This window comes from Lissotriton vulgaris, chromosome 5 (genome assembly GCF_964263255.1).
Source record: "Lissotriton vulgaris chromosome 5, aLisVul1.2, whole genome shotgun sequence".
In the NCBI taxonomy this organism is placed as follows: Eukaryota; Metazoa; Chordata; class Amphibia; order Caudata; family Salamandridae; genus Lissotriton; species Lissotriton vulgaris.
Genome location: NC_141693.1, coordinates 329,789,018 through 329,810,402, shown reverse-complemented (window position 1 = coordinate 329,810,402; position 21,385 = coordinate 329,789,018). Strand labels below are relative to the sequence as shown.

The window sequence follows — 21,385 nt, the reverse complement described above, 5'->3', positions numbered from 1 at the left end:
TGTCGTTTAAAAAGTTACAGTGATTTTCATTATATGTTAAAAAAGTGTCACTGATGAAGACTGAAAATAAATCCTTATAAATAACAGGGACTGGTGTATTTTAGAAAAGGTGTGTAACATTACATGAATTGTAAAAAAAAAAATGTAATTGAAAGTGTATGGTTTGAAAATGAAATGTAGAGGTTTATAGTTCACGTTTTGAAAGCGGTTCTAGAGGGTCAGATGCATGATAGATTTATAAAAAATAGAACATGTTTTTCAATAGTATTATGGAAAAAATATGTGCCTTTATGTACTATTTAGATTATCTGCCTGTTGCCTATTCTTTGAGTTTTAGTAATCCTGTGTCTTATAGTTTTCCAGGGGCGGTTTGAGGTTCATGGTGGGCTTGGGCAGGGAGGGTAGGTTGGGGGTTTGTAATAGGGGGTCCGGGTGGGGTGGAGTGCGGAGTTTAGTGAAGAGTGAGGGGGGCGGGGGGTTAGGGTGTTTGGTAATGGAGCAGAGTCAGAGGACGCCACATTTCTGTTATGGGGTGCCACGGAAATATGTATCCATTCTCAGAGGTTTATTATATTAAGGATATATATTAACATGGTGGCTCTTGTGGTTTTGTGGTTCTGTGCATGTGTATAATGCTGGCCCTGTAGTTTTTGTCTATGGACCTCATTACGACACAGGGGAGCCACGTTGCACAGTTGGAGATCAGAGACTTAGGAAATAAAACGTTATAATTGTAAGGGCTCTAAGCGATACAAATCGCCCGTTCTCGGTGTAAAAAATATCACCGCTATTGGTGGTATTTTCTACGGTGTTAGTGCTCGAAGGAGAATAGTAACATATATGTGAAAGAAAATTCTGTAACAGGCTCAGCATTTCACATTATCGCGTGAAAACAAAAGTTGTTCTCACATAGCAATAAGTCTCTTCTAATTAAGGGACGGAGTGTATATAGTGCTATTTACTACACTGCTATGTGAACGATGTCGAATGTTTCATAAGAGGAGGCTTTAAAAGTTTTTCGATAAACTGGTTTTCCAGGGAAGTGGGTAGAGTGTTCCGTGTAAATTGCAGAATAGAAACTAGTAAGAACCAATTGGAAGTGTTGTTCTAAAGTCACATGACTTCACATGCGTGTGTCACCGCCTCTACGCGATACGTGGGTGCGCGCACCCGATCCGCACTAAAAAAAAGCGGCGAGAAAATATCAGCTAATATGCTCTTGGAGCTCGTTTTGGTACAAAGAGTTAGTTCTGAAAAGAACTTTTTTTTTTTTTTTTTTTTTTGGAAACAAGTGTTATGATGCTTTTGATTTCTTAAAGTTGCTACGACATTTTTCAGTATGTCATACTATCCAAATAAAGTGAAGAAATTTAACTTTTCTTTGAGCATTTATGACTCTCAATTTTGTGTTTAATTAGAATAAAGCTTTGCTCTCCGTATACAAGAAGTTTTCCACAGACTATATTCTTCTAGGAGACCTCAACTTTCACCTTGAAAAGATAAACGACCACAACACCGCCACCCTGCTGGACAACCTCGCCAACCTCGGACTTAAACAACTAGTCACTTCCCCCACCCACATCGCAGGTCACACACTCGACCCCATCTTCACATCCAGCAATCATGTCTCCTTCAGCCACACTACGGAGCTCCTATGGACCGACCACAGCTGCGTTCACTTCACCTACAACAAGCCGAAACCCATCAACCACTCCCAACCTACCCTGCAAAGAAACTGGAACAAAATCACCACGGACCAAATCTCCGCATCGCTCCTTCGAAACTCCCCAGCCCTCCCTTCTAACGCCAACGAAGCCGCCGCCAACCTCACCCTATGGTTATCCAACACCGCCGACACCGTAGCTCCACTGAAAAAACGTCAAAGCAAACCTGGCAGCAAGAAAGCCTCATGGTTCAACGATGATCTCAAGAAGTCCAAGAAAATCTGCCGCTCCCTTGAAAAGGCCTGGAAAAAAGACCCAACCACCAGCACCAAGGACGCCTTCAAAAGCGCCACCCGCACTCACCACCAACTGATCCGAAAAGCCAAGAAAACAGCATTCAAGGATCGACTTGACAACAACGCCCACAACAGCAAGGAACTTTTCAACATCGTCAAGGAATTTTCCAATCCCTCGGCCAACTCCAACGACATCACCCCCTCTCAAACCCTCTGCGACTCCCTAGCCTCTTTTTTCCACAACAAGATTGCAGACATCCACAACAGCTTTGACAACCAACCCGGAAACCAACCCACCCTACCATCTGCTGAACATCTTCCCCCCGTGAACACCCTTAACGCCTGGAACCCAATCTCCACTGAAGACACCATACGCCTGATGAATTCCATCCACTCAGGATCCCCCACAGACCCATGCCCTCACCACATCTTCAACAAAGCAGACTCCGTCATAGCACCGCACCTCCGAGACGTCATCAACTTCTCCTTCAACTCCGCTACCTTCCCAGAAGACTGGAAACACGCTGAACTCACCGCCCTTCTGAAAAAACCAACAGCGGACCCCACCGAACTCAAAAATTACCGCCCCATCTCACTTCTTCCATTCCCGGCCAAAGTCATCGAGAAAGCCGTCAACAACCAGCTCGCCGCCTTCCTCGAAGCCAAGAAATCCCTCGACCCCTCACAATCTGGCTTCCGAGCAAAACACAGCACTGAGACCGCCCTCATCGCAGCAACAGACGACATTCGAACTCTACTGGACAATGGAGACACAGTCGCCCTCATCCTCCTCGACCTCTCTGCAGCATTCGATACAGTCTGCCACAGCACCCTTCTACAACGCCTCAATAACATCGGAATTCAAGGAAAAGCACTTGAATGGATCACCTCGTTCCTCACCGGAAGAACCCAGAGAGTCCGCCTTCCTCCATTCAAGTCCGAGGCCTCTGAAGTAATCTGCGGCGTACCTCAAGGATCCTCACTCAGTCCCACCCTCTTCAACGTATACATGAGCCCCCTCGCGGCCATCGCACGCCAACACAACCTCAACATCATCTCTTACGCGGACGACACTCAACTGATCCTTTCCCTCACCAATGATCCCAGCACCGCCAAAACTAACCTACACGAAGGAATGAAAGAAGTTGCCGAATGGATGAAACAAAGCCGTCTGAAACTGAACTCAGACAAAACAGAAGTCCTCATCTTAGGTACATCCCCCTCCGCTTGGGACGACTCCTGGTGGCCGGAAGCCCTCGGAAAAGCACCCATCCCGACAGACCACGCACGGAACCTTGGAGTCATCCTGGATTCTTCACTCTCAATGAACAGACAAGTCAGCGCCGTATCCTCTTCCTGCTTCAACATTCTTCGCATGCTCAGAAAAACATTTCGCTGGATCCCCTCCGAAACAAGGAAAACAGTCACCCACGCTCTGGTCACGAGCCGACTGGACTACGGAAACACCCTCTACGCAGGTACCACCGCTAAACTCCAGAAGAAACTCCAACGAATCCAAAACGCCTCAGCCAGGCTCATATTAGACATCCCACGCAACGAACACATCTCTGGTCACCTTAAAGACCTCCACTGGCTACCCGTCAATAAGAGAATCACCTTCCGACTGCTTACCCACGCACACAAATCACTCTACGACATCGGACCAGATTGCCTCAACTCTCGACTGTCCTTCTACACCCCCTCCCGCCAACTACGTTCTTCCAGCCAAGCCCTCGCCACTGTACCCCGCATCAACAAGACCACCATGGGAGGCAGATCCTTTTCATACCTGGCTGCTAAAACATGGAACTCACTCCCTGCTTACCTTCGCCTCACCCAGAACCACCTAGCGTTCAGAAAGCAGCTTAAAACGTGGATATTTGACAAATAATCCTCCTCCCCTTCCTAAGCGCCTTGAAACCCTCTGGGTATGTAGTGCGCTATACAAATTTTATGACTTGACTTGACAGTTCTTGCATTTCATGTGCACGTTCGCCAGATATGGTTTCAAGTCCATGTCAGCACTCGATGGAGATACAGGTCGTTCTGCAGAAGATGTGCTGGTCACTTCTGATGGTAATAGTGTGGCCTCCGTTTTTCTAGTCAAAGGTGGTCGCACATTTCCTTCAGATTCAGAAGATGAATGCGGAACGGTAGCCATTGCAGCAAAGTCTTCGGGAAGATGTTCGACGTTGTTCTCTATTGAGAGTAGAAAAGAAAGTGATGGAAGTGGGTGGAGTGCTGCGTGTAAATTCCAGAATAGAAACTACCAACAACCAATTGCAAGTGTTGTTTTCAAGTCACATGACTTTACATGCGCTTCTCAGGACGTGTAGGCGGTGACACTATCTAGTTATGAACGTGATTTGGAAGTAGCGATGCTCTTTAGTGAAGTTTAAAAACGTGAAAAGAAGTGAATTCAAACATACGAATTTCACATATTTTTAGAGCTCGATTTAAGCATACAATTATTAAATTATAAAACCTTTTATATTTTTTTAAAAAAATATTAAGGTGTGTACAATCAGTCACGCAAGAACGATTAAAAAAAATTCGGCTCCATTTAATTAAAAGGTTTGTATGACAAAAAAAAAAGCCTAGGTTCAGTGTCTTAACGTACTATAAGTTCTTTCATTGGTCTATGAAGAAATTCATTAGGTTTAAATTGGAAAGCTTTCATGAAATAAATAGGTGGGTGCGTGCACTCAGTTGTGCACGTAAGATTGGTATGTCGATATTTATTTCAGGTATATCTTTCATACTTAGGAACTAGTATTTCAAAAAACCTATGAAATTCACTGAAAAAACCATAGGTTTTACACACGTTATAGTTAGGAAATAGCATTTCAAAAACCTATGAAATTCACTGAAAAAACCCTAGGTTTTACACACGTTATAGTTAGGAAATAGCATTTCAAAAACCTATGAAATTCACTGGAAAAACCATAGGTTTGACACATGTTATAGTTAGCTGGACATTTTACTCATATAAAACCAATGAAATTCCCCGTTATAGTTACTTCAGCTAACTATAACTCGCGCGCCCGCAATGCACTGCTGATGATGTTACATATTACATCACTTATCACATGGTTAGTGACATTACTCTTGATAACACTGATAATATCTAGTATCTCACATATGCTGCCTACAACATATAGGAATAGTATGTCACTGTCTCTTGCATGAATGGAATATGTAAAATCTCCTAATGTAGCATATTAACACTTAGACACTGAGATACTTTTGGTAATAATAAAGAAACAATAACCTATATAGATATAATGTTTCAATGATATAGCTACTCATCAACACATTCAGCCAATAAATTAGAAACTGATAGACAGACACAGATAGGTATATATTTAAATATTACTCAGTAACACATGTACTCATTGAGATATATTTAATCAGTCAGTTATAGAATCTATTTGTCACCCAAAAAGCAACCGTTTATACACTTCTATACTACAATTTTTTTTAACCAACTTTCTGATCTACATATATAAAATATATGTAATTTTCAAAACTAACCCATTTAATAGATGATGTCATGAGTGATGTGTGACATCATTAGCAGTGCATTGTGGGCGCGCGAGTTATAGTTAGCTGAAGTAACTATAACGGGGAATTTCATTGGTTTTATATGAGTAAAATGTCCAGCTAACTATAACATGTGTCAAACCTATGGTTTTTCCAGTGAATTTCATAGGTTTTTTAAATGCTACTTCCTAACTATAACGTGTGTAAAACCTAGGGTTTTTTCAGTGAATATATATATATTATATATATATATATATATATATATATATATATATATATATATATATATATCCATCCTTCAGGGGATCAGAGAAACCTACCTGCAAAATACTTACATTTTCGTTTTAAAGGCATGCGTGGTAAGAGCATATCCGTGGTAAAATGTTATATGGAAAGGAAATGTATGGTAAAGGCACATGCTTTAAGGAATGAGTATTAAGGATGTGTGGTAATTGGATTGTGTGGTAACAGCCGTGTTGTAAAGGCTCTTTCCCCACTCTACGCCACTGCATTCTACGCCACTGCACTCCACACTTCTGCCCCCTACGCAACTCTACTCTGGTGTAGAGTGCATTGGCATAGAAAGGAGTAGTATACTCTATGCCACTGCACTCTATGCCAGTCCATGTGACCACCTTTTATGACACTCCACACAATGCCACTCTCTTCTAGGCCACTTCACTCTACTCAATGTCACCCACTTTACTCTATACCACTCCAAGCCATTATACTCTACTCCACACCACTCTATGGCATGACACTCCATTCTGTTCCACTTCACCCTAAACCACTCCACTCTACGCAACTCCAGTCTGCTGTATGCCACTCCACTCTACTCCTCTCTATGCCTCTCCACACCCTTCCACTCCATCCCTCGCCACTCCCCTCTACTTTACTGTACAACATGCGATTCTATGACATGCCACAACGCTCCACTGTGTGTGACTTTACTCCACTCTAAGATATGCCACTTTACTTCACTCTGACACTCCACTCTACCCCACACCATTCTCCTCTATGTCCCTAACAGCAGCCACAATGGTGTACAACATGGCTAAAACACATTGCCATAGCCAAAAGCTCTTGCATAAGCAAGAACTATTGTCTTTACGAAGGCTTGTTTTTTTGTTAACCCAATGTCAGGTACAGGCTTGTGATACACGGATGTGTGACGATACGACGCGGGCTATTACCACGCGTACCGTTACAACGCGTGTTTTAGGGCGCGGACTTAGGAATAGTTTAATTTACTATTCCAACACCAGTCCCCGTGGATAGTAGGGAAGGTGTTGGAATAGTAAATTAACTATTCCTTGTCCTTGAGCACCCTCCAGCGCAAGTCGTGGTTACGACTTGCGTTGTAACATCCGCGTCGTAATGGCAGCGCAGGGTAACATCCACGTCGTAAAGGATGTTCCCCGTGATACATGGCAGCAAATTGCTGGACAATTACTTTGTTTTCAGAGTTCCCTTCCACAAAGAACAAATATCACGCTGTATTCGAGGTGGGGTCAGGGGTCATTACTGAGGCATACTGATACTTTAGTGAGGGTATGGTGGACGGCCACAGACCTCCTTGCAGAATGCACTGTGCTTTGGAAGGGATATATATATATATATATATATATATATATATATATATATATATATATATATATATATATATATATATATATATATATATATATATAAATCGTAGCTGATGTTTGGGGAGGGCAGTGCACTAAACTTCGGTGCACAACTCCAACAGGAGTTTAAATTGACAAAATCCGAATTTTGCAGAGACCTGCAACTTTCAGACATCCCACTGAAGTACATGGAACGGATGGTACTGTCTTGATACGAGGTTCCTGTGAAGGAATGGGTACTTTCTGAGCCTTTGTCTGACAAAGCTGTTTCACAGATGACCTTGGTATACAATGTAAGGCTCTTTTGTTAACCTTAAGGTCAGAATGGGCATTGGACCTGCGGGAGGGAGGGTTAATTCAGTGGTAACAAGCCTTGCAACGCCCTTGTGAAGTGCTCATAACACAGGGTTCAGAATAGTGCACAGGGTCAAAAATTCCTGTACCATATTTTGCATTTGGCAGGATACCCAATGATCTATGTGCTCGTGGTTGTGGGCAGATGCGTGATTTCTATGATACACTTTAGCAGTGTTGTAAACTATGCCCTTTTATGACTAGGGTGGGCATAATATTGGCCAGGACCACAGAGCTGAACATAGAAGCCAGTGCTTGAGTAATGCTATTGGTTATTTGGAATGAGCGGACTCCTCCCAAGTATAAGGGTTCTGTGAGCTGACTCCTATAGTGGTCTGGCGAGCTGCGGCTAGGATCTGGGAAAAGGCAGAGACTTCCGTACACCATGCAAGAGGCTACTCTTAGAAATATGAAAATGTATGGGATCCCTGAATGCACTACCATGGATTATCGTAGGTAGTTACTGCAACTAAATGACCCAGTAATGAACATACCACCTGCCTTTTGTTTTGCACAGTGTAAGTGGTGTTTCATAGGATCAAAGAAAATAGTGATGACCTTTGTGTTAATGGGTGAGAAGCTCCTCTGAGGCCACCTACTTCAAACCTCTTAGTGTTTATTGTACTTGATGTTCCCATCGATTGGACATGGAACACATTTGCTTGCTCTTGTAGGCTATATTCAAAATCAATAAAGATATATTTTTTTTAACTTTCAGTATTTAGCAGCAGATGATTTATTCTGAACTTCTATATCCCTTACTAGACGTTGCGTGTTATTAAATGTGTCTGAACCCTCAAACACTTATACAGTGGATCCAGGACCACTCATCCACACCAACCCACGAATAAAAGAATCAAATTCATACAGAACACACCTTTTTTAGTCCCAGCGTAATACTTTGTTGCTATTGATGCAGAGGTACACTCATTGCTCTAGAATAATGGTGCCCCTAGAATAGCCTTGACTAAACTCACGAAAAGCTGGTATGATGGGGGTATTGCACTACCCGCAGTCAAAAACTATTATTGGGCCTCACAGCTGGCCGTCATTAACCAGTGGGTCCATCAACCTGGGACAGACCCCGCCTATAAGAAGGATAGGCATAACATGCTCCCTGGCAATTATCCCAGGGCAATCTATGGCATGCCGCGACAACTGCATTGGGGTGGAAGGGTAGAATTACACAAGTCACTCCTTTGCTTGACATATACCAACTGGGATTGCCGTAGAAACATCCTGGTTTCGACAAGTGGGAGACGATTGGTCTCTGCAGGGTGGGTGATCAGTGGCGAGAGGTGGGGTGGTCCCTTTCAGCCATCTCCAGAGAGATTATCAGTTGCAGAGCGGGGAATCTTTTCGATATCTCCAAGCCTGGAACGCCCTACAAAAGGCGCTGCCCAAGGGTACGGAACTACCTGCTTCCTCGCCCCTGGAGAATAGACTTCTGGACGACTATCTCCAAGAAAAAGTAATTTCCCTCACATATCACAAAATACTAAATACACCATGCGCACTAGGGAAAGTTCATGCATTATGGGTGAAGGATGTTGGGGACTATGATGACGAAGAATGGCAGAAAGCACTGGCCTTCCCCCGGGAGGTGGGGATACGTTCCCGATTGAAACTCATCCAACTAAAACTCCTACACAGGACTTAATACACAAGCTCTGCGCTTGTAAAAATGGGTGCCCTGAACTCTGATATCTTCCCCAGGGGATATGGACAAATTGGTACGTACCTGTATAAATGGTAGGATTGCCCGATTCTTCAGGCATACTGGGGAAGGGTTACGTCTGCCCTGTCCTCAATCTGTCACAAAACCATTGCAGTTTTGCCCTGCCTGTGCCTCCTTAATATTGGAGAGGCAACTGATCTGTCTAGAGACAAGAGGGTTTGGGTCAACCTCGGCTGCATGGTTGTGAAATGCAACATAGCAAGGACCTGGAAGGGCTTACTTAAACCCAGGTTTTGTGACTGGGAGTCCGATATGGATTGGTGTATGCAGGTAGAAAGGGTGGTACATGAAAGACGAGGATGCCCACAAAAATGGACGAGAATTTGGGAGGCATGGAATGTGTCTAGGGGGACAATTTAAACACCTTCTGATGATACCCCTGCACACTTGGCAGACCATGGGAGGGAATAATGACTGTATATTTAGAATTGTACATGGCACTAGCTCCAAGTATTGATCTACTATACCAGCATGTCAGCTGCTATTCCACTGCACCTAATTTGTATGAAAATTTGGAATCACACCGCACTTTGTTCCCCTTTTGTTCTTCCTTCCCTATTTTTGTTTAGTCAATAAAAAGATTAGTAAAAAAAAAAAAAATCAAATTGATGAAGTACGTGGACATTGGAGGCTCCATTCTCTCCTCTACATCCATCACCTGCCACAGAAACAGACAATCCTATTCACAAGTGAAAGAGAAACCTCAGGCTCACCACCCTCCTCCATACAATTTAGCCCTTACCAGCCAAGGGATTGTAAGCATAGAATCGGATACCCAGGTGGCGCAGGCATGGCAGAAGCTCGGTCTCCACCTTCCGAGTGGTTGCATTGTACATTCCCTGAAAGGAAAATGGAAATGTCACACAAGTGAACATTACAGCAATGCACTTTAATGTTTGATGTGGCCCTGATCCTCTTATTTGCACCTCAGTGAACAGGTGTGACTATTCTATCAAATGGATTAACTGCTAGATGTCATCCACTCCTGCTCAGGATCAGCCAGTCATTCTCCTGCGATTGTAAATTCAGAACTACACTACAGAAATTCTTTGCAACACTGAAGTTTCCTGTCAGCGTAAAGTATCTTTTTTTGTCCTCAGAAGCTCATCTACATCTTAGGCAAATGTCTAAGCAAAAAGGTTATCTGTCCTTTCCTACTCAGAACAAAATGCAGGGGGTTGGATGTACGTAATGGAAGACAGAACCTATGTAGGGGTCATTTATAGAAAGAAGCAGTTTCAAGCTCAATTTCTGCAATGTTTTCCTACAAGTAGAAGAAAAGGTATTTTGTGACTAGTGAATCTCCTTTTCAATTTGGTCTTCCGACGTGAAGAAACAGGATACCCACTTAAACAATAAATCCTGCACTTCTGCGGTGCAGAGGCCGATTCCACTGAGAGATCAGAAGAAAAGCGCCCCTAGCGCCTAGCTGCAGATAAATAGAAAGTGTTTCTTGTGGTACAGTCACCCGAGACCTACCCTCATCTGCAGGGTAGGTCTCAGACGACTATAGACGCGGTCCTCTGCCTCACTTAAGGGGCGCTTTATACCTGATTTCTGGGTGGAATCAGCCTCTCTGCCCCGCAGCAGATGTAGCATTTATTGTTTAAGTTAGTACACCGTTTCTTCACGTCTCTTTTTGGGACCCACATTCTTTGTTTATAGGGTAGCAACATGCCCCGTCCTGATGAAATGCCATTGACCATCCTGGCACACTAGGCATGAATCAGGTTGACCTTACTCTACACACACTTTAGCTATTAGGGTACATTATGACCTAAGATAGCTTCTTTGTTTTTAACGAGTCAAGGGACCGCTACTTTATTAAAATCTCTCTAGTTCCCTTAGACCCCTTTCAATATCTTCACCACCATATGTCATCGCCTCACTTTTAACCCGTCATACGGCTTTATGATCAGAAGATCTCTCTCAAAGAGCCCCCAGTGAGGGGCCCGTCAGGCATTGCAGCACCACCATGACGAGAAGGTCCCAATGATGAAGCATGACACCCTACAAGGTGTGTGAGGGCATCATGATCTATTCATTCGGATCCCCCTTGACGCGACTGTTCGGACCTGCTGCACCATTTAACAGGGCCTGTTCTGCCCTCTACTTGAGGAACTGCCCCCTCTGTGTTTAGGGTACTTTGACTTTGGAGGAGTGTAGGGGCAGTACCTCGGTAAATATTACTACTCGCCCCTCCTTGGATTACAATCATCATCAACAAAATAGCATTTTACTAGTGGACTACATGACTGGCACTGACCTAATGACACCTCTGCTGTGATGGATTTTAAACATGTCCCATATGTTTATCGTTCTTTTAATGAAAAATTGCTAATTGCATGTTTGTTTTCTTATTGCGAATAGGGCAGTCTTTTGATCATATCCTAGTATTTTAAATCCTAACAGACTATCATTCCTGACCCTTGTGATGTCACTATTCTGCGGATACTCCCCAGTTCAATGGTGCTCCAGTGAGGACGGCTTTTAAGGCATGTAAATGCAGAGCTGGAACCTGCAGGTACAGAAGGGACTGCAGCTCCATGTCTTGCATTGCTGCAGGAAGGGAAGTTTCGTTTGTGAAATCACTGCATTAATCCTCGAAATATCCACTGAATTTGACATGCTCGCTCTTGACGCTCACGGACAGTGTAGAACTAGCGTCTGGCACCAAGGAACACCCTCTCCATTGGTTAAAGTCTTTCATTACTGACAACCATGACCATTAGCAAGTCAAATTCAGCCCCCCCATCCCTGAGCCTCAAACCAAATCCTGCAGCTGGGCAGGCCATCAAGCTCTGGGAGGAAAATACCTAACTTTTTTATTTTAAGGAGAGTACATTTTTATGTGGTTTTAACTAAGATTCTGCGATGTGTTTTATGTCTAATAGTGATTGCATATGGTTTTATGCAAACTTTAAACAATCAAGTGTACAAATATCACCCACACATCCTTCAGCTGATTGCACAGGCCGCCAAATCCTCTCAAAGGTGTTTCTGTTACCTGTGTGTTACCTGTGTGTTGACCCCTACGAAGGATTGGTATGAATTTACTCTAGTCCAATACCTCTCCTGCATACCCTCAGTCTTCCCTCCTGTGGCAGTGAATTCTATTACACTGACTTGAGACAACCTGCTCTAGTGGCTAACGCGATACTTGTACCTACCAAGAAAGAATACAGTTTAAGCAGCACCGTAAGGGGTCTCACCTGATAAACTGTTGGGAGCACCCAGTTATTGTTCTTGCAGATTTGGTACGCCTCCATCACCTCCCATGATGCGTAGTTTGACAGGCCCAGCTCCTTGAACTTCCCCTGTAACAGAACAGTAGAGTGATGAAATCTGTCAAATGCTTGCAGCTCCAGGCACATACAGTGCCCTGTGCCCCTAGCGGGACAGTCAACATCACTGAACACAAGCAATATTATTAGCTTCCTGAATAATTTAATGTTTGGGGACGGTGGGTGTAAGATCAGTATATGTGGGCAATAGGTAACCTTCACATCTCCTGACGCACAGAACAGCCCTAACTTGCTGAGCACTTGGCTGCACTGAGCTACGCCGGCACTAAAGATAATTCTGGCCTTTCTGTTCATCTGTGATCACCCGAGACATGCTGGTAGTGGTCACAGTTCTGGCACATTTGCACAAGCTTTAGGGGCTGACTTCTAGAACACGCTTTCACTAGCAGCACTATGGAACATGCAGGGAGAACCATTCAAACATGATTGTTAGTACCCTGGAATATTTGAGCAACACTCCTATTGGGAGGGCTTTGCCATAAAATAGCTGGCACCCTGTAAAATAATTACATCAATTCCAATGACATTTTCATTTCTGGCTCAGAAATTTCAATGGGGTAGTAAATGGAACAGGGCGTATTGAGCATTGCACCCTGACACTAAATTTAACACGCATGGGGGAAGGCACTAGGTCTGGTATTGGACGCCAAAATGTAGGCTTTGTCAATGCTTGTTTCGTTTCGTCATGTTTTTGCAAACCTTTATTGTTGAGGAAGCAGCACGAGCCGCATTAATGTTATAAACAAACATTTGTTTAAACAGAACACATTGACATAGGAGCCCCTGTAGTATTAGGGGAACTATGTTGGATGTGCTCCTTGTGAAAGGTCAGAATGCTGTCTGTCAGAGAAGTTTGCTAATGGCTGAAGTGGACTGCCCCACAACCCCATGGTGTAATGGGCAGAAGAAAAATGTGAATGACACAATAACAGGCAATAGACAAAGAAGCGTATTACAAATAGAATTTTAGTAAATCAAACAATTGTTTCTGTATTTTGGTGGTAAAAGTACCCTTTTCAATGCTTAGAGAAGCCGGTATTTTAACAAGTCCAGTGCAGTCCAGAACAAACTACTCTGTTGTGGAATGCAGGCACAGAACTCCATGTACACTACTCAGATCATGCCTCAATAATGGGGACATTTACAAATCTGAATTCAGCTCGGAGTAGGCTTGAGATTCAAAAGGAAGGCATTTAGAGATTTGGCAGTCTGATGCTAGCTTTGAAGATTACTCTTTCTTTCTGAGACACTGCACAGTTCAGTAGGCCTCCACCCTATGCAAGGTAGTAAAAGTACACCTTAGGGTAGCTTGTAAGTTTGTATTTTAAATGAGCCAGCCATATTGAGGTCAGTAAAGTTGCAAGTCACAAGATAAAGACTGATAGGGATGGCACAAAACACACTTCCAATTCTGCCCTTCCGTATCTGATATTGTTGCCTTGAATACATCCCTTGAACAAAGTAGATGGCCAAATTAATTCCCAATTGTCCTTATTGTTTCACTTATTTATGGATAGCTGTAAAGTGCTAATGTCTCAGCACCATAAATACACTACCGAGTTACTGATAAAAAAGAGTAAACTTCCTAAGTTATATAACTGGGTACAGATATGTTTTTAAAAGTGCTCAGAATTTAAACAAGATTTTGACGGAGGTTGAGGGGCATTTTGCTCCAGCTAGTGTCTGCCACCAGTGAGAAGGCTCAACCACCAAATCACTTTAAACGAACCCGAAGCATCTCAAGCAAAACGTTGCCCCTGTATCTCATTTGACGGCTAGGACAAAACCATCAGAAACGCTGGCTAAATGAAGATTGCTTGGAATTGAACATGCTTTGTGCACCACCCAATGGGTCTTAAAAATAATTTGCTCCTGGACAGGAAGCCAGTGTAGCGCAGCAAGGGCAGGAGTAATGTGATCAGTTGGGTGTAGGCCTGGGGCCATTTTTGCAGCATATTTCTGGAATAACTCCAGCTTATGGATCAAATAATCATGATGATCAAGATAAAAAAACATTGCAGTTGTCCAGACGTGCTGACACAAATCATTTAAGGTGTATCTTGAGGGAAAAGGAAAAAATTGAATGGGTTCAATAAGAGAACCTGAAAAATCGTAGGACTTAGCTGCAGCAGGGGTCTGCACACTTGTGGTTAACGCTTAGCGGGCATAGTTTATATCAGTAGGATATATGCGGCCTCCAAGTTGGTTTCTGGATTGTTTTTTTTCCACTGGACACCCCTAAATCCAAAACCGTTTCATCTAGATGCAGGGTGTTCTTCATGCATGTGGCAAGGAGTGGAACAGTCTCGCCTTGAGCTAATGGGCACTTTCTTAAAAAAATTGTTCTCACCTTTTTCCCTTCTTTTGCTACTTTTACCTTTGAGATTCAGATGTTGTTATAAAATCGCTTGTTGTGTTCCTCTACAGCACCAAGACACTCATGGCATTTCACATAAACACATGATCTGAAGGTCACGTTGTGCAGGATGAGTGACCTTAAATGCAAGCCCAAGATATGTACTGCGAGCAGGATCTGTGTTATTGAGCCTACAATGTTGTGAGAGCAATGAGATTCCATTTGAGTGCACAACGGTATGAGCTACAGGAGCACTCCCACTCGACCTATGTCTTATTCAATAGCGGCTTAGAAAAGCTCACTGGGCTGTCCTTTGCTGTATTAACACGGTAAGTACAACAATATTTTATTCAAAACCATACTTGTTTATTTATTTTTTTTGCTGAGTTTTATATAGCGCAAACTAGACCCGAACCGAATCAGGCATCAGAGCGCTTTACATAGCACCAGTTACACTACATGAGGACACACATTCATTTTAGGCACAGGGAGATTAAGTGATTTGCCCAGAATCACGGGAGGTTTTTGGTGTCGTTACCGAGACTCGAACCCAGCTCCCCAGGTTCGAGGTGTGTATTATAACAAAAGTTGATCTTTGTTATGCTGTATTTAAATACAATTCAACATTTCAAATTAGTTTGCATTCTATACATAATTTGCACAAGAAACTTCCATTCGAGTGCATTAATTTCGCCATTTTTGCTCAGCTTTGACTACTTAATGACCATCATTGTTCTGTATTAGATATAGTTGAAACATTTTTCACTAATTAGGTCGTGGGGAAATAAGCTTCAAGAATGCCATGAATGTTCTTGATCTCTAAGTGTGTGGTGCAATAGTGTGAAACTGCCCGACAAAGGATGCAGAACCAGAATCAGATTTAGCCTTTATATTCAAAAGTAAATCGATGAAGAAAAACTGTTCTGAAATTCTTCAACTAGCTCTGGGGGTGCATAAATCAGGGTCGTAAACTCTCTGTTCCATACAGAAGGACAGTATACCTGCAGAAATTAGCACCCACTAAGCACCAACACGTGCTTTGCAGCTGTACATCTGGTCAACAAAAGAACCTTCATTTGGATGAAGCAAGGAGGTAGGCCCGTGTTAAAACGAAGTATGGAAGCTCAGACAAGTCTTGTAGATGGTAATGGTAGATTTATTCTTGTGGTAATCTTACAGGTTCTCAGTTACAGGAAGATATTCAGATCCGTAGTAATGCCCCACCAGGAGCAGGGTCCTTTCTGCTCAGCCCATCACACTACCTGAAACACACTTCATACAAAGCAACCCCAACATTCCATGTGACATCACCACATGCTGAGCAGACAAGCAGAGAACCATAGTGGGAAGACTGCATTGGCAATAAGCACATTACAACACATCTCCTCCCTTAATAATTAAACATTCAAAGGAATAGAAGAAGATGAGAATGCATTAATAAATACAACCAACACATCCCTCCCCTTTGATAATGATCATAAACACAAAAAAGCATAGAGATGGTAAACACACTTTTGACAGGAAGAAGAAGAGGACGTACCAAAACATTGTAATACATCCTTACATCCTTCTCCTTGAAAATGATCAAAGTCACAAAAAAAATTGCAAGACAAGAAAATACCTTCTCAAACTTACCAATCCAAAACTTCACCAATTTCCTACCTTCATAAACTTACAAATCCAAAAACCGCACAAATTTCCTAATGTGCCAAATAGTAAATCAAAAGAAAACCGCGGCAGAAAAGATCTACCCCAATACTAAACCAGCATAAACTGGGGCAGGACAGGGATCTACAACCCTAAACTGCACAAATCCCCAAAAAACTAAGGGTAATAGTAAAATTGATGGGGGAAGTTACACCACACTAGAGGTAACCCCCCCACGTGTGTACCCGTCACACACAGTCTAAGTAATGTGTATATATAACACAAGGCGAACCTGAAAATCTAGGGTATCCCTTATCCCAAGACGAAACTAGGGTATCCTTTAAACCCAGAAACATACTCGAAAATAGTAAGAGTGTCTTCAAACCCAAAGCAGATACAGGATATATTTAAACCCAAACAAACCCAAAGTATCCTTAGGATGGTAGCTCAGGTAGGTTCTTTTTAAATTGTCGCCAGTGTTAAAACGAAGTATGGAAGCTCAGACAAGTCTTGTAGATGGTAATGGTAGATTTATTCTTGTGGGAATCTTACAGGTTCTCAGTTACAGGAAGATGTTCAGATCCATGATAATGCCCCACCAGGAGCAGGGTCCTCTCTGCTCAGCCCATCACACCAACTGAAACACACTTCATACAAAGCAACCCCAACATTCCATGTGACATCACCACATGCTGAGCAGACAGGCAGAGAACCATAGTGGGGAGACTGCATCGGCAATGAGCACACCTCAGAGTCTGAGGTTCAGACCATGGACTGCACTGATCCAAATGATTTGGGAAGCCTTACTTCTACTCTGATGTAGACAACCTTATTCACACTAACTGCATTCTCGATGACCTGGAAACATGTATGTCTGCAATACAAGGACCCAAATTAATCTATTGTGGAATACTACGTACATAATCAGTACTCATTATGAATTGCTCTGACATTATATGTCCAACTTGTGTAACTTAAGAATTAAGGCCCAAATGTACTAATATCTGGTGGCAAAATACTGGTCTCAATTTGCAACCATTATTTTTGTAACCAATAAAGACTTTTAAGAACTGACGTATGTACTAGAAGGTTCGACCTACCTCTTGCATATTGATGATGTAGGTTGCAAATTACGACTGAGGAGGATTGGAGGCCCTCAAAAGGATGTGGGTCAGCAAACCACCATGTCTCGGACTGATTTTTAATAAAGCAAACATTTGTTTAAATGCAGCCGGTTTTCCTTTTTTTTTTACTTTGCCATGTTAAACACACAATACCATGGCTTATGAGTGCTCACTGTCATGTACACATCAATTTGAAACGTGAGAAAGAAAAATGCAGCCAGAGATCGATGAGTGATGCAGTACAGAAGGCAATTGTTATAAACAGGTCTAAAAGAGGTCAACTCTTGCTGGCCCATCTGTCCAACCTGCCCCCATGTACACTCTCCCACATCCGGGTGTAATCTTAACAACAAGCTATGTGGAGTCTTCAATGAGCATTATACCAGCCATACCTTAATACTGAGGGGAGACCCACAAACCCCCTCCTACGGAAACTATACCCTATTCTAATTGTGAGGCGGAAGGCGAACGTGATGTAGCTGCATATTTTTTAAGGGGGCTCTAGATATCTCTTGGGTGTGAGGATCGTGGTAAGGTGCTGAAATACAGATCGCTATTTGTGTTGCAATACGTTACACTGTTTAACCAGTTCTTTAATGTAGGTGCTGATTTGCGTCCCCATTTAATGGTGAACTCCCTCTTCGCCAGCAACAGGCCAATGGCAATGAATTTCCAGACCCCTTTTGGGAAGTTGGCCACATAGCCCATTAGGGCAACCTCAGAAATGGGTGCGAACTCCAGTTCCACCATTTCCCCTAGAATCCAAAACACTGCTTCCCAATAATTTTGATCTGTGTGAAGTCTGCGTGTGGAGCCCCCCATTCCAGACAACAATGGGGCCTGTTCGAGTCAATGTGATTTCTCAGGAGTAATGTAACTTCATCGCAGAAATTTGAAATGAACCAATTTATGAAGACTATTCAGGGAGACTTCTTTTTATCAGCGAGCAGGACCCGGACGATTGTTCATCAAGAATGGGATGCCCCAGGTCTCCCTCCCAGTCTGCACAAACCTTGGTATCGTCAACGGGGATTACCGCTGTGCACCCTCTGTATAATTTAGAGCGGAGATGTTACCTGCCTTCGTTCTCAATGATCGTGGTAAGTGATGTAAACGGTTCAGGTTCAATGGGAAAGTTTGGCATAGTCACCCTTAATGCCGAGCAAACCCGATTCTGGACAAACTTGTCCATAAATTACGCCATACTGTACCCATCCTACTCAGTGACCGAGAATACATGTCCTCCAGGAAAAAATCTCCCACTGTGCTAATGTCGTAATTAGGGAGTGTGCGCTGTATCAATTTCTCACCCATAATTGCGACCCAAAGATTGTTTATGATCGGGAGTGCCGACGAATATAACATGGGGGCGCCTGTGACTCTGCAGAGCTTTTTCCAGGCCCAACTGGTGGGAGAGACTTTTTGGATGTCCCTAGGATCCCTGGGTATGCCGCATGGTAGGACAACGTTAAGAGCACGGGGCAGAACTAAGTCTGCCTCTGGCCACAGGAAAGGAATTCTGGCGTCTGGGTGGAACTAGGCGTGCACATAGCTACATTGTGTGACCAGATAATAGAGCTGAAGGTCTGGAACCCCAAAGCCCCCTCTATCATAAGGCAGGGTCAAAATCTGCCAGCGAACCCTGGGCCTCCTGCCACCCCAAGTCAGTCTGATGAGGTGGGAGCGTAGTGTTAAAAAGAAACTGTTCGGAAGCGGAATATGGATGTTGTTGAAGAGATACGAAAATTTAGGGAGAAACATCATTTTTATAAGGGCCATCCAACCCGCGAGCGAGAGGGGAAGGCGTAGCCATTTCTCAACCTATGACTAGAGTTTGTGGACCGCCTGGCAGTAGTTCAACCAGATTATTTGGGCCGTGTCTATGTGCATATGTGTGCCCAAATATTTCGTTGAGTCCTCACACCATCCAAGCAGGAATTCACAGTCCCACTGCTGAATGCTGGTAGTAGGGGAAATCCCATAACCAATTAATAATACCTAGATTTGTGTAACCTCCCTCCGGTCAGGCAGGTTGACACACTTAATGCGTCTATTGTGTAGGAAGAAATTATATCCGCCATACAGTCTTGAAGCTAGAAAAGCACCCCAACCGCATGGTTATTCAGTAAAAGTTTGCAAACTTTTTGCGAAAAGAGTAGCAAAACCGAAACACATTGTTTTTCAACACTATGTAACATCAGGCTCTATCTCGGGCTCAGCTACTGAAGCTACAATCGTGGTTATTCGATAGGACAGAATGGACCACTAGAGTGTTAAAAACTATCGGCCGATCATTCCCATCAATCTTGATTGTAAAATATAAGCAAAGATTTTGGCACGTAGATTGGATTCAGTAATACTGAAACGATGCTACCTCACAAACTGTTTTTAAAAAAGGTAGGTTTGCCTCAGTTAATATTAGAACTTTCTGCCATGTCTTTGAAAAAGCAAAATGTACCCATACACCAACCGCTGCACATGCATTAGATGCAGAAAAGGCCTTCGACAAAGTCTTTTGGACATTTCTACATGCAGGCTTACAAAGATACCGATTGGGGAAAGACTTTATATGTATGACAATGGCACTTTATTGCAATCCAATGGCGAAGGTTAGGGTCAATGGGAATTTATCTAAACCATTTGCTTTGTCACAAGGAACTCAACAGGCAATCCGCTTTCACCTTGTCTTTTTCTGTTGGCCATTGAGCTACTGATCTCCTCACTCTTGGATAAACCTGACATTACAGGTATTAATTTTAATGCAGGCAAACAAATGGTGGCAGTCTATGCCAACATACTTCTGTTCACTGAGGAAGCTACACAGACTATTCCAACCATTATGAAGGAGATCGACTGGTACTCATTGGTGGCAGGCAACTCTTTAAACAAAGACAAAACCGAGGTCTACTGCACTCCAGGGTTGATTGGTAACTTGGGTTTGAAGTGCAACAAGATGCTATCAAATACCTACGTATCTGGTTTGGTAAAGAGCTTAAACACTCGCCTCCATTAATAAACATAAAACCCATATCCAACTAAAAAACCTACTCAACACATGGTCCCCCGAAAAATATCAACTGGTTGGGTCATGTGGACATTGCTAAAATGATGGCAGCACCTTTAGTCAATTTTATTGCAAGTATGCTTCCAGTGTCCCTTTCCACCTCCTTTTTCAAAATGGTGGCTAATTAGATGTCCAAATTTTTATGCAAGGGCAAGAAAGCAAGTAATGTCCATGACTACATTGAAAATGAGAAACTTCTCTAGGTTTAAACCTCCCTGACTTTCCACAATACCAAAAAGTATTCCTGGCCTCTCAGAAAGCATGGTGGTTCCGGGTACACAAGACCAGTCTCCCTCCCTGGCTTAATATAAAGACCCAGTTAACATACCCCCTTACCTCTCAGAACCACCCTTTTCATACACAATTTAGCCAGATTTCTAAAAGAACACTCAAGATTCATAATAATGGATACCGTTTCTGCCCTACTACTGCTTGATAAGTAGTTAGACCATCCAATATCTCACTTAACTATGGCATACTTATGGCTGAATCATAAGATTAAATTAGATGGGAGTACGGTTTTCTGGGCATAGTGGGCGAGGAAAGATATAAAATCTATAGGGGATTTGGGCATTCGTTCACACCCTATCCTATTCTCAGCTCTACACTTGGCATTTGAGCTACCTAATATCGATTTTTATAAATTCTTGAGAGTGAAAATCACAG

The 21,385-nt window shown here is 43.0% G+C and overlaps 1 protein-coding gene across 1 annotated transcript in view; it reads right to left on the bottom strand.

Moving 5' to 3' along the window:
- The window catches only part of LOC147710829 (aflatoxin B1 aldehyde reductase member 2-like), a 273,557-nt gene that overhangs the window by 143,819 nt on the left and 108,353 nt on the right, over window positions 1–21,385 (bottom strand). The window contains exons 3-4 of the mRNA XM_086921575.1: window positions 12,436–12,540; window positions 9,966–10,062 (exon numbers count right to left, since the gene is read on the bottom strand). Coding sequence (XP_086777701.1) covers window positions 9,966–10,062; window positions 12,436–12,540 — 202 coding nt within the window. The remainder of the gene's footprint in view (window positions 1–9,965; window positions 10,063–12,435; window positions 12,541–21,385) is intronic.